Raw genomic sequence first — 13,548 nt, 5'->3', positions numbered from 1 at the left:
CTGACAGTCAGCATGTAAAAAGCCCGTCAGATCTCTATGACATGAATCCAAATATGATAACGAAGTGTGAACAAGTGGCCGTTGACAGCAAAGTTCTGAATACCGTTTCGGACAGAGTACCGATTTTCTTATTAATACGGTACGTACCGGTACCGGTCAGGTACCGGGTACCGTTTCGGATTTACCGCAACTATAATTATATATAATTATAACTCAAATTTTTTTTCGATACCATGCAATTTCTTCTATAATAAATCAATAAATTTCAAGTAATTGACTTTTCCTCTTCCCAACAAACCCATTTCTTCTCTTCCTTTTTTTTAAATCGGAAAATTACTGCACTTGGATCACTTCCATTCCCAAACCATGTGCTAAAACCACTGGTTTTGTACACACAAAAAAATGGGAGACTTAAAGAATCATTCTCGGGTGCCACTATCCATAAGTTTTCATCCGGCGTTTTTTTTGCACTTATGATTTCATTCTCATTTTTTCATATTACCAAGATTGTCCTTATTTTATATATATATATATATATATATATATATATATATATATATATATATATATATATCGCAACCGAAAAAGGGGACCAAAAATTAATTCTCTCATCCCCGCGATAAAATTGGAGCTCAATTTTCTCTCAATCCCAAAATTTCCGGCGGCACTTCCATATCCATTTTTCATCTAACATCCAAACCATTTAATCCCCCCAACCCAACCTTCCAAAACCATTAATCTGCCTCGTCATCCTTACCGGGAATCCAAAACCATTAATCTGTGTCGGCAGGATCAAGACTTCGTCGTCATCCTCGCCGCCCTCTTGTGCGCCATAATCTCCGACAGAGCCGCCACCCGCTCACCTACTCTGCTGCCGCCGGCAAACAAAGGCCTCAAGAAGAAAATCCTCAATTCTCTCCCCAAGCTCACTTAGAATGCCATCGAACACGCCGGTAAATTCTCCAACTGCGCCATTTTCTTGACGAAGTTCGTTGCAGGAGACAAAATCCGAGCATTGCCATAGTGCAGCCATGGATTCTACGTGGCTTGCATCGACACATGGCTGGGATCTTATTCTTCATGCCCGTCGTGTCGTTAGATGTGTGTGACCGCCTCCAAGTACAAGAAGTGCTGTGGATTCCCGACGAGTTCCGCGGCTGGAGAGTCTAACCAACGGTTGGATTGGTGTTGAGGATGGTGTCGGGAGATGCACGGACCATGGTTTATTCATGTATTTCATGGTTTATTTATGGATTTCACGGTTTATTTGTATATTTCATTATTTATTTATTTACGATTTCATGGTTCATTTATGTATTTCATGGTTATTTTTAGTCATGGTTTGTATATTCATGAATTATTTTTATTCATGTATTTCACGGTTTATTTATGGATTTCATGGTTTATTTGTGTATTTCATGGTTTGTTTTTATTCATAGTTCATGAAATCAGGGTTAGGATTTGTATTTTTTAAATAAATCATGGTGTATTCATTAAATCGTAATTGTAAGTGTATTCATTAAATTGTAATTGTTTAGATTGAATCGATAAATCATGGTGAAAAATTCAAGAAATTAAAGAGAGAGAATGATTTACATTGAAAAAAAGATAACAAAGATTTGAATTTATCTCCTTCCTTTTCAAATCACCAATCAAATTTCACTTAATTAGGAAATTATATTTACATAATTCCTAATTACATGCCACTTAATTAGCCAATAATATTTATGCATATTTATATGTATCACCAAATAAGGGTAGATAAGGTATTTCACAAGTGAAAATGATGAAAACATAACCGTTCAAAATGACCGGAATGAATACTTACGTGGAATGAGATATAAGGATGGATATTTAAAAACTCCTAAAAAAATCCACAACTTTTTTAACTTTTCCCAATCCAACTAACACTCACTCTTTCTTCTCTCTCTCTCTCCTCAGACAAACGGAAAACCAGATGAAGACCCGCTTGAGTCTTCCTCTCTCTTTTCTCTCTCTCATTTACAGTCTTACACGGTTACACCACTCCATTTTCCTTAACCAGTGGGAAGATCTAATTTCATCACCCTTCTCTTTTATTCTAATTTCTCTAAGTGGGTTGTATTATGTATTGTTGAGAGGATTCCAATGGGAAGATCTATGTAAGTAATCACTTCCAGCCATGGTGGGATAAGCTGGAGAAGACCACGAGGAGCCACTTTTTTTTCCGATTTCCTCTTTTCTCTTTTTTTTCCTTCTATTTCTCCATTTTCTCCACTGCCTGGTGTGAAATGGCCCTGTTTTGCAAAATTCCGGCAGGAATCTCCAGTACCTCCGTCTCGTCCGAGATCGTCCGAAATCGCCGGTACTCGCCGGTAATATCCGAGATTAGAGCCGGAACGGTATTTGAGGTATAAGTTACCGGTTTCGCAAATCCGGTACGTACCGGCCGGTACGGTACGGGATTAACAACATTGCTTGACAGAGTTCAATGGAAAAAAATGATTCATGTAGCTGATCCCAAATTACTGAGACTTGAGGCTCGGTTTGGTTTGATTTATTCCATTTCCATCGAAATGTGCCAGAAGAAAAATCAACATCCAAAGGCAGAGAAAACAAAATGAGATATTTATCACTCATTTTCCAATAGAAGATACTCCTAATTGGCAGCAGAATTTACACAAGTTAGACTCGGATCATCAAAAAGAAAAAAGCAAGAACAAGACTTTCTACCAACATTGGTCCGTTTCCCACTTTCGGGTCGAGTAAAATCCGGACCGACTGCATCCAAACTGTCGGCTCATCGGTCCGTCGCTCAAAGACAAATCATAAAGCGTCCTCGCCGTGGGATCGGACAGCGTGGCATAGGCATCGTGGATCTCGATGAAACCACGGCCGTCGGAGCGCGAGGCGTCGGGGTGGTGTAGTTTCGCCAAGCTCCAGTACGCCGCCTTGATCTCCGTCGGCGACGCGTTTCGCCTCACCCTCAGCACCTCGTACAGGCTCCCCGCTTTCTTCGTTGCCACTGCAGCGGCGGTGGCGGTGGCGCGAATCGCTGCCTTGCGGCGGGGAGACGGCGAGGATCCGAGGCAGGTTGCGGAAAGGGGAATTAGGTTTGCGATCATTGTGAAGAGTTTTTAGAAAGAGATTACTGGAATGAAAGAGAAATGCTGCTTATTTCTTGTTATGGTTTTGGGGGTCTGGCAGTTGCGAAGGTTTATGGTTTTGGGAGGCGAGAGAGGTGGCGGTTTTTATAGCTTAAGCTCAATAAAGGAAGAGTAGTGGGGGCTGTGGGCGCCAGCCTTTTTTGTAAAAAGAGTACTTTTAGCTGTTTTTGTCAAAAGCAAAGCCACTTTGCTGCTGGTTTGTTGCTACCGACATGGCACCGTAGTGATCGATTGAGATTATTGTCCAATCCGTTTACGCTAAGGTGCCGTTCCGGTGGTTTATTACTTACGCACTCCGTCCCAATTTGTTTGTCCAATTTTGATATACATGTCTTTTAACAAATTGTCTATATTTTACAATCTATAATGTTTTACATAATTTTGAAAACATTATATTTTTAATCTAATTGAGATATATTAAATAATATCCATATTAAATATAAAAATATTATAAATTGAAACATATAGATAATTTTATAAGAGGTCTTAAATAGTGAAAATAGATAAACAAATCAGACGGAGGGAGTATTAAAAAATACTTTGTAAGTATATATTTATAAATTTCAAGCTTAAAAATAATAGGTTTAGAAAAATTAAAAAATATGCAATATGAATCTAATTTTATAGATCGAGATCTATCAAACCTTGCCAAAAAAATCGAAAAATTTATTTTCGTAAACTCAATTATTTGAAAATAGATCATTATTTTTTAAGTACTTTTTTGGGAATGTGGAACGGGGGTAGGTCTTTTTATCATAATGTTAGGTAGCCCGAAAAGAAAAATCAGTGGTTTAGATTCACTTTGATGTGATCTAGATCATTAATTTTCCTTTTTGGGTTACATAGCATTGCTCTTGTAATAAAATTGGTTTTAATGAGGTTTGATTACAATCGTTTTGAACAAAGTAAGCAAACCAATACTACACGTAAAAGCTATGGATTGTAATTGGGGAAAATGATGGCTCAAACATGTTTTGATAATTAATACCTGTCAAGAACGTGTTGAAAATGCCCTTGACGAGTATTAATTATCAAAACATGTCACTGGCCGTCATTTTCGCATAATATTGTCATTTTTAATTAAATACTAGCTTTAACTTTGATGTCTCTCTTTATTCTATTTTTTAATTGTGTTGCCTTACCACGCAGAAAATCATGGCTCAGGCCATGGGTGCTCCCCGAATCTTTTTCATCGTATATTTATATGAGAGTCATACATTTAGTGGTGAAACTCCACAGAGCACCATTGTGATCTAATCATGGCTCCGTCCATTTGCTTCGGACTAGTTTGATCCATTTGATTATTTTTTTAAAAACACCAATTTAATCATTCAAAATGCTTTTGAATGACAATACACCAAATGGACCGAACTGGTCAGAAGCAAATGGATGGGATCTAGTACACGTCGAAATTCAAAGTGGGATGACCACATTTTGATCACTAGTCTGAGAAGTCGGTGGACAAAATTATTAAGGCTAACACTATGTTTTCAGTAATGCTATATGTGCCCACTGGAGGGGAGGGATATCGTATCGCCGGTCGCCAGTGAGCCGTCTTCGACTATCGGACGGCTGATCCGAGCCGTCCAAAAATTTAAAAAAAAAAACCCGATCGGGCCTACGCAAGAAGGCATACGAGGTGTGTAGGATGCTTGATCCGAGCACTCATTTTTCGTGTATATACACGAAAAATAGGTGCTCAGATCAAGTATCCTACACACCTCGGATGCCGTTGATTCTTACGAAATCTCATCGATTTTTTTTTAAAAAATTTTAAACGGCTGAAATCGACCATTCGGTGGCCGAAAATGGCCCGATGCGGCCGGGCAGTACGTTTTCCATCGCCTTTCGGTACCTATATCTTTACTCCTACGTTTTGGGTACTACGCTATTTCTAGAAAACTAACACGTCATTATGATTTTTGAGAAGATGATGTTTGTCGGTTTGTAAAACCAGAAATATTATAAAACTGTGGGCAAAAAGGGTCCACGCCACACGAATTCCAGAGAGAGAGAGGGGTGGGGGGGGGGGGGGGGGGGCCAAACCGAGTGCTGCTCCTCCATGCCCCAAAAAAAAAAAAAAACAGAAGAAAAAACTGAGTGCTGCTCTCAACCTCTTTCCAAGTAATTGGGTCCCAATAAATTTTTTTTTTTTTATAACCGAAGAACAGTTCTATAGCCAAGTTATAATTGGATTTGATTGCGCAACCCAAATTTCTGGAGAACTAGCGTGGTTACTTCAATCACAGCCCTCCACTTACTATCAAGGTACTCATCCGATGAAAAATCAAACTCCTGACCAAGAGGAATTCTCCCAAAGTCAAGTATTCGCTCTTACCACTGGGGCAATATCTGAATGTGTAGGGTTCCAATGATTGGTATTTTCCATGCTGATCTTAAGCTTCGTTTGAGAAGATACTACACGGTCCGCGCTTGTTGTTTGGTGTTAACAAGAAGACTATGGGCTGGCGTCTCAGGGAAAAGTTAAAGAGTATTGATGGGATTTTTTTTTTTATTAAGGGAAAAGTTGAGTTTATTACTGGGCATTGAACGATTGAAGTTAACCGAGGTCATGAGTTAGAGAATAAATTCTTTACACCGTCGGTGTAAATATTTGTTTCTTCCAAATCAATTACATTGCGTCACGTTGCCATATTTTATTAATTGGAATCACTATTTTGACACGTGTCGCAATGCAATTAATTTAGAGAAAATAAATGTTTACACCGGCGGTGTAAAAAATTTATTCTCCATGAGTTAAATCTGATTCGTGTATTTAATTTCTTAGTATAACAATAGTGTACGTACACGGATACCGATCAATATCCAACCATATGTGATTATGTATTCGTTCGATGCACATGAATCCCTTGTAACATCAAATGATTATAACTCTGCATGTGGTCTTTTTTTCTTTTTTCTTTTTATCCATTTGCATGTGGTCTGTGTTCTTTATCTTTGTATGTAACATTTATTACTTTCTTAACAAATCCAAAATTGAAAATGGATCAAATAACTGACTCGAGAAAATCAAACCAAACCAGTTCTCTTATTAAACTTATAAGAAATTAAGTTGGTTGTCTTTATTTGAATTTTTTTCCCATTTATTAGTTTTGGGCCCAGCTTTTGTGGATTATTGATTCGTCCGATGAGAAAAATATGAAAAGTATTTTTTTTTTAACCCAAGTATTTTGAAAAATAATTACTTTTTAACAAAACAAGTCAATTTATTTCTCAAAATATTTGGGTAAAAGTAATTTTTTTTTTACTTTTTAAATTTATTTCGTCGAGACGAATCAATCATTCACAAAAATTGAGCACAAAATTAATAAATACGAAAAAAATTCAAATAAGAAGAAAACCAACCTAATAAAAGATCTATTTCTTAAAAAATAAGTATTTATTTCACATTTTTAAACTCAAAAAATAATGTAAATGAAAAATAATTTTTTAATTTTTTTTGTACCATATATCGAGATCTTTTAAACAAGACCCATATTACATATTTTTAAATTTCATTAAGCTATTATTTTTTAACTTAAAATTATTATTTTTAAAAATAAAATAAGTACTTAAAACCGGTGGAATGGGACATAAGAGAACTCACTACTTACCGAAATCCACGTACGTACCGCGATTGTCACAACGCTGGGTTTTTGCCACCCGCTTAAACCCCCCACTGAACAATCGAACGGACAATTCCCCCCTGGAGAGAGAGAGAGAGAGAGAGAGAGAGAGAGAGATTTGATGGAGAGCAAACTGGTATGGCTTCTGCAGAGGAGGAGCAAAGCCCTAAATCACATTTACAATAACATAAAGCATGCGTCGACTAGGGTTCTGAATGAACAACCTTCGCCTTCATCGCCTTCGTCTTTGCTAAACCCTTCTAGATTCTTCTCCAGCGTTTCCGGCCGCAGCGCTGCTTCTTCGACTTGTGTTGCTGGTAGGAAATCCGTTATCTATGGCTTCAGAGCCCTCCATCGTCATCATAAGGTTCATTCACTTCCATTTTCTCCTATTCATCCATTTTGACTTATAAATTGAATTTGTATGAGAAAGGGAGCCCTTTTTCACCTAATCTCACCACAATGGTGTGAAAGGAGAAGGACCCAATCTAAAAATATCATTTTTTGTACTTCTTTTTGCAAATGAGTGATTTGACTTTCTTTTCATATCAAATCCCTCAAGCCAAAGGGTAGCAAGTCTCCGTTTTGATAGATGTGGACTTTGCTCTGTCATGGATTAGGATTGTCAATTTGCGAAACGATTTATGCAAAATGAAAGGAAAATGATTGGGAAACGGAATCTTCTCCTTTCCTACAATAAATCCATCCGATTGATTTTAACACAGGAAAATAAATCTTGCTGTTTTTTGTGTTTGTGTGAAATTTTGAAATGGAAAATTCTTTCTTATTTGGTGAGTGATAAGATCCTTAATGGGCATTCGTCCTAATATCGTAGAATTTCTTACTGATACCATTCAAGGCTTACAAGAAAATAATGCCGGCATTCAACTCTTCAGTATCAAGGTTCATTTCTCTGACTCAGGTCATTTGCTTTGATTTCCTCCTATTTGTCCAGTTTGGGGTATTGAAGACCTATGCATTGAAGATGTAAAGTCTCCGTTTTGATAGCTGTGGACTTGCTCTATCATTGATTAGGATAATTAATTGTAACGGTTTGTGCAAAGGGAAAGAAAATGATAGGGAAACCAAAATCTTCTCCTTAATAAATCCATCCACAAATCCGTTATTTAATGCAGGAAAATATATTTGGCTGTTTTTTGTATTTGTGGGTGGAAGATGTGTCAAAATTCTTTCTTGTTTGATGAGTGATAAGATCTGTAATGGGCTTCTTTCTAATTCTGTAGATGCAATAACATCCTATTACCACAGAATTTCGTTTCTATAGCATTGAAGCCTAAAAGAAATAATGTCAGCCTTCATATAATGACAGGAGTTCAGTATGGTTCATTTTGTGGCAATTTTATTTCTGTAAAATTGAAGACTTGTGTTAATTACTGGCATGCTGCTTGTTAATTAATGTAGTAGTTTTTCCGCCGTATGTATGTGTATGTGTAGTATTGACAGGGATCTTTTATGCTGTTTTCAGGATTTCTACAAGCCATCTTATCGTACTATGTCCACTGCCTCAGTTGCCTCTATTGAAAGTAAGGAGGGACTGAAGCTTCTTGTTACTGCAGGGCCACATGCTCAGAAAGTGATTGGGATATGGCTCTTTGCTTCTGCTGCATGGGTGTTTAGTATGGTGATACTTGGTGGTGTCACAAGACTTACCCGATCTGGTCTCTCAATGACTGACTGGAAATTCAGTGGTAGCCTTCCTCCGATGTCGGATGAGGATTGGTTGATTGAGTTTGAGAAATACAAGCAGTCCCCAGAGTACAAGCGGTTAGTTGGAACACCACCGTTTGTCTTCAGTATAATGATCTTGTCGTTCGGGCAAGAATTTGTCTATGTAGTTGTATAAGGACACGTACTATGTCCATAAATTCAAAATTTCTATATGTAAAGCTTTCTGGGCGCTCTCATCTTTCCTTTAAGTGCATTGCAGGTTGTTTTCTCTTTGTTAATATTCTTCATTTACTTACACTGGTATTAGGTTTCTGTGGCTGTTGATGAACTTAAATTGTCATTTTCAAATTGTATGTACATGCTTCCTTGCTTATTGATGGCGTTATTTGATTTTCAAACCTTTTGCAGTGTAAACAAAGGGATGAATATTGATGATTTCAAGTTCATATATTGGATGGAATATGCACATCGTATGTGGGGAAGGGCGCTGGGGGTTATGTTTGCTCTACCATTTTCATATTTTATGCGTAAAGGATATATTACCTTACGACTTGGTCTAAGACTCTCTGCGCTATTCGCCCTCGGTGCTGGACAGGGATTAATTGGTTGGTGGATGGTTAAAAGTGGGCTAGAAGTAAGAAGCATCAAATTTTCTGTTAGTTGGTAGTAAATTTGATAATAATCAGGAATTCTAACTATCCTTTCACTTCTTTGGACTTTTTGAAGGAACCACCATCTGAATACACACAGCCAAGAGTAAGCCCTTACCGCTTAGCAGCTCATCTAACTTCAGCATTTGTAATTTATTGTGGCCTATTTTGGACTGCTCTTTCTGTTGTAATGCCTGAACCACCTGCTGAATCAGTAGCTTGGGTTCGCGGGGCAGCAAAGGTTAAGAGACTTGCCCTTCCCCTAAGCGTTCTTGTTGGCATCACTGCTGTCTCTGGGGCTTTTGTTGCGGGGAATGATGCTGTATGTTACTGATCTTCTTTATTCTCCTGCTTTGTTTTAAGAACAATGGTTTTTGTTGCCAGAAGTGAATCATGAAAATGCTGATTTTGAGGAATTTGCAGGGCCATGCATTTAATACATTCCCAAAGATGGGTGATACATGGATTCCGGATGATGTTTTAAGTATGAAGCCACTTTTGCGGAACTTCTTTGAGAATACATCAACAGTGCAGGTAAGTTCTTCCAAGTTATGGGTGCACACTTGTCTTTTAGTAGATAGAATGTCTAAGCCCTATTTGCTGACAGTAAGGTTTATTTGGCACCAGTGGAACATATAGAAGTTTAGAAAGTTAGAAAATGGGAGTAGGAGAGCATGTTAGAGTGTTTGGTCACAAGTTCCATTTTTATCCCAATTCCTCTAAATTTGGGAACGTAAATGTAGCATGACTAGCATCAGTGAATAAATTTTCAGATTTTCTCTCAACAACCAAACTGAGGATATAAAAAAAAAGCACAGATGATTTTGTCGTCCCTCCTCACTTCCGAACACCAAATGGGAATCTCTGATGGTCGGTTTTGTTATGGTGTGTCTTATCGTTGTAGGTGTTTTTAATATGCCTTTGCGCATGTTAACCACAAGCTGATTTTAACTGATCTAAGATTGCTCAGCAACAAAGAGTGTGTTGATGAGCATTTGGCTTGGTACACAGGTCAAAATCTTAACTAGAACCGCCATAAAAGTGACCCAAAAAAACTCTGGCAATTCTATTTCTTCCTGCAAAAGAAAAATCTCCAAAAATTATGCTTAGATTGTTGCGAATGAAGAGTTCAGTCCCTTAAAAGAAGCGCTTCTGAAGATTTTTTTTTTTTGCAAACGTTGTTAGCAACAGATTTCTCACTTCTATTTAGAGTTTTTTGCTGGTAGTCTTTAATCTTTATCCACATTCATGGTAAGGGAGCTTGATATACATGTTTGCCCTTGTGTAGAGTGAACATGGAATTGTGACACAGTGAATTTTGAAATTTATTGTTCGGAGTCAAATTGGAAATGCTATTTTCATCCTTCGTTACCTTTTAGATAATTGGGCAAACTGAATACCGAGTAACGAAAGGCATGCTTTGACGTTTACAGCTCGACCATCGTATCTTAGCAGCTGCAACGTTGGTTTCTATCTGTGGCTTTTGGTGGTCAACAAGAAAACTGGATATTCATCCTGCTATACGATCTTTGATTGGAAGCACCATGGGCATGGCTGCTCTTCAGGTACTTGTGGAGTTTAGTTATCTGGCTTGCATAGCTTTTTTGAGTTTGTCTGTATCTTTGGGGAATGAAGGTCATAATAGGCTGGGTAACTAACAAGTGTGAATTCGGAGTTTGGTCTAAGGAATATCCTTTGAGTCAGTTTAGGTGAGACAAAGCATTATTGTGATTTGAGACTGCGTGTCTGTTGCAAAAGTGCAATTATGGCGGGAGCACCGTGACTCGTATATAAAATCTGATTATATATCTTTTGGGTATGAGAACCCGATACTTTCTTGTTTGTAACCCAAAAGAATTGCCCAATCTTTTTACACAAAACCATCATCGAATAAGTGTGCTGAACTTTGAGCAACTGTTGTTATATTGAAGGTATTCCCTTCTTTGGAATCCCACATCAGCCACACTAAAGAGCAAAGTCATCCGACTTTTAGAAGTGCTCAGAGGCTTATAGGTCTCCTTTTGCTAAGAGGTAGTGGCTATTTCTTTTGCCAAAGATTGTGCTGCCAGGAATGAATTTCCCGACTGCAACGGTCAGCGGTTTGGGAGTGCATCCGTCTCCCTTTTTGGGCAAATACTTAGGACTTATGCCTCCTAGCTCTTGTGAATTGTCATGGTTGAGTTTCCTGGGTTTACTATTATCCGTTGTGAATCTGTTCTTTTATGTAGCAAAAAAAGGTAGTGATGTGTGAATGGCTTACCTAGTATTTTCTTACTGCAGGTCACTTTAGGGATATCGACACTCCTGTCGTATGTACCTGTCTCGCTAGGCACTGCTCATCAGGCTGGAGCTCTAACTTTATTGACACTGATGATCCTTCTCAATCACACAGTCCGAAAGCCATCTCTTTCGCTTCTGAAGTCTCTCCCTTCCGTTGCAAAAACAACCTAGTAACTCTTCATACTGCAATTATGTACTGAGTTTAGGAATACGGCTCTCTTCAATTATTGGTCCTTCCAATAGTCAATTTTCAGGTGCTCGGCACATCTTGCCACTATAGCTCACGATAAAGATCAATGACCTTCCTCAATGCGCTTGTTAACTGGGTAGATTTTTCAACAATGAGTTGTGACTGTTGTATTCGAAAATGCCATTGATTATCGATAACATGTTATTCTTTATTGTGTATATTTTTTAGGACAAAGATCTTTACAATTAAGCGGCTATTCTTGTTGTTGCATCAATTTTAGGAGTTGTCGATAGCCAATTTCCGAAGTAGTAGTAAGTGAGGAAGTGGAAATGGAAAATGACCCGGTATGGGAGATCTTGCTTTATGAAACTATATACTAAAACTGGCTGACCTTTGTATTATGTGAAGGAAAATACGCCCCTTTAGTGCCGTAGAGGAACTCGGCCTATTAATCTAATACTAGTAGTGAGGGAAGATGATTTTAACCAATTTTAGTTCTACTAAGCATGACATGACCTTGGTAAATTTAGATGGTCGTAGTTGCGAAGCAGATGTAAGCTTTATCCTCGACGAAGTTGTACACGAAGACGCTTCCGTTTTGGTCTTGCGGTTGGCTCCTCTATAGGTGGCTTTAATTTGGCGATGGCGATGGCAACGTTTTTTTTCCTTAGAAAATGGCCCACAAAGATCTGACCCGAGTATTTGAATTACGTAACGGAGGTTGGTTGCTTCCAAACCCCAACCTTTGACGTTTAGGTGCCTACTCAAATTTGGACAAATTTAGCCATCAAATCTTGAAAATAACTACTAGTACTACATCAACTACTAGTTTGTTTCCACCAGTAACTTTACGTTATAAGTAGAGCGCCATCAGTAATTTTGGAAGCGCGAATATCAATTTCCTTCTATTATTACCACTTCTTGTTTCATCTTCTTCCACAAGGTACATGAATTTAAGGGTGCAAACAAGCCGAGCGGTATCGTGTTCGAGATTGACTTGTTTACTAAATGAGTCTTAAACTCGAGCTCAGAAACAAGCCGAGCCTACTTTATTTACTAAACAACCCAAGCCTATACATACGAGCCAAACTTTAGCGTATTGAGCTCAGCTTGTAATTCCTGACAACCTTCCTTCCCCTTTAGTTACCGGTCCAAGGTACATACGTAAGGGATACTTAAATAAGAAAAAAAAATCAGGACAAAGTGATCTGGGAAGAAAAAATGTTACTCAACCGAACGTTCAACCACTTGTAACTTTTTTTATGAATTGAATCGGGAATCTAGGATTTTCATAGGAGATGGGAGGAAAAGTTATTTCTGGTTGAATATGTGATCGGGAATTACATGCATTCCAGTCATTTTCACACATAGAAATCATGAAAATATTACATCACTTTCTCATTTTTCTCCCTCCTCGAGTGAGATTATTGTCGAGCGGTGCTACAGTTCCCGACGGGGGGATCCCGACCGAATTTCCGACTGCCCGCCGGGCCCATTCCGGCCACCGGACAGCTGATCCGAGCCGTCCAAAAATTCTAAAAAAAAAAACAAGTGGGCTGACGCTGGAATTAACAGCATCCGATGTGTGTTTGGATGGATCGTCCACCTATACACATCGGATGTCGTTAATTCCCGTGTAAGCCCACTCGGTTTTTTTTTAGAATTTTTAGACGGCTCGGATCAGCCGTCCGATGGCCGGAGTGGGCCAGTGCGGGCGGTCGGGAATTCGGTCGGGATCCCCCGTCGGGATCCTTAGACTTTCTGATTATTGTCATCCAAAGCCTTGCAGCGTGACTGACATAATCTTGTTCGACTTTGTGATTCCTTTGTGATTGGTCCTTTGTTTGACTAGAAGCTAGAGTAGTTAGTATTTCTCCTCTCGGGGAAGGAGCCGAATAAATTATTACATGATGTACGGTATAAGCAAAGAAATGTACTGTAGTACAGTAGTATATAGTACTATGATT

The 13,548-nt window shown here is 38.5% G+C and overlaps 2 protein-coding genes across 3 annotated transcripts; one reads left to right on the top strand and one right to left on the bottom strand.

Moving 5' to 3' along the window:
* Positions 1 to 2,588: 2,588 nt before the first annotated feature.
* On the bottom strand, positions 2,589 to 3,386 carry LOC131321895 (chaperone protein dnaJ 11, chloroplastic-like). The gene has a single exon (XM_058352900.1). It carries the CDS (start codon positions 3,102 to 3,104, stop codon positions 2,709 to 2,711), a length of 396 nt encoding a protein of 131 aa, XP_058208883.1. The 5' UTR covers positions 3,105 to 3,386; the 3' UTR covers positions 2,589 to 2,708.
* Positions 3,387 to 6,763: 3,377 nt separating this feature from the next.
* On the top strand, positions 6,764 to 11,855 carry LOC131321894 (cytochrome c oxidase assembly protein COX15). 2 transcript variants are annotated; one of them, XM_058352898.1, is made up of 7 exons: positions 6,764 to 7,139; positions 8,259 to 8,557; positions 8,870 to 9,095; positions 9,188 to 9,433; positions 9,535 to 9,645; positions 10,545 to 10,676; positions 11,392 to 11,855. In XM_058352898.1, the coding sequence occupies exons 1-7, from the start codon at positions 6,894 to 6,896 to the stop codon at positions 11,560 to 11,562; spliced, it is 1,431 nt and encodes a 476-aa protein (XP_058208881.1). In that variant the 5' UTR covers positions 6,764 to 6,893; the 3' UTR covers positions 11,563 to 11,855. The 2 variants fall into 2 exon arrangements, with proteins under 2 accessions (XP_058208881.1, XP_058208882.1); XM_058352899.1 differs by lacking the exon at positions 6,764 to 7,139 and adding an exon at positions 7,359 to 7,675.
* Positions 11,856 to 13,548: the final 1,693 nt, after the last annotated feature.

The sequence above is a fragment of the Rhododendron vialii genome, chromosome 4a (assembly GCF_030253575.1).
Source record: "Rhododendron vialii isolate Sample 1 chromosome 4a, ASM3025357v1".
NCBI classification, from domain to species: Eukaryota; Viridiplantae; Streptophyta; class Magnoliopsida; order Ericales; family Ericaceae; genus Rhododendron; species Rhododendron vialii.
Note: the sequence above shows the minus strand (reverse complement) of the source record. Positions and strands in the feature narration are given on the sequence as shown.

What these genes read in the sequence shown, in the direction of transcription:
- LOC131321895 (XM_058352900.1), bottom strand. Translation starts at nt 3,104, where the DNA reads ATGATCGCAAACCTAATTCCCCTTTCCGCAACCTGCCTCGGATCCTCG.
- LOC131321894 (XM_058352898.1), top strand. Translation starts at nt 6,894, where the DNA reads ATGGAGAGCAAACTGGTATGGCTTCTGCAGAGGAGGAGCAAAGCCCTA. An exon ending in CCCTCCATCGTCATCATAAG is followed by an intron (nt 7,140 to 8,258) that starts GTTCATTCACTT and finishes TGCTGTTTTCAG; the next exon opens with GATTTCTACAAGCCATCTTA. An exon ending in TGGGCATGGCTGCTCTTCAG is followed by an intron (nt 10,677 to 11,391) that starts GTACTTGTGGAG and finishes TTCTTACTGCAG; the next exon opens with GTCACTTTAGGGATATCGAC.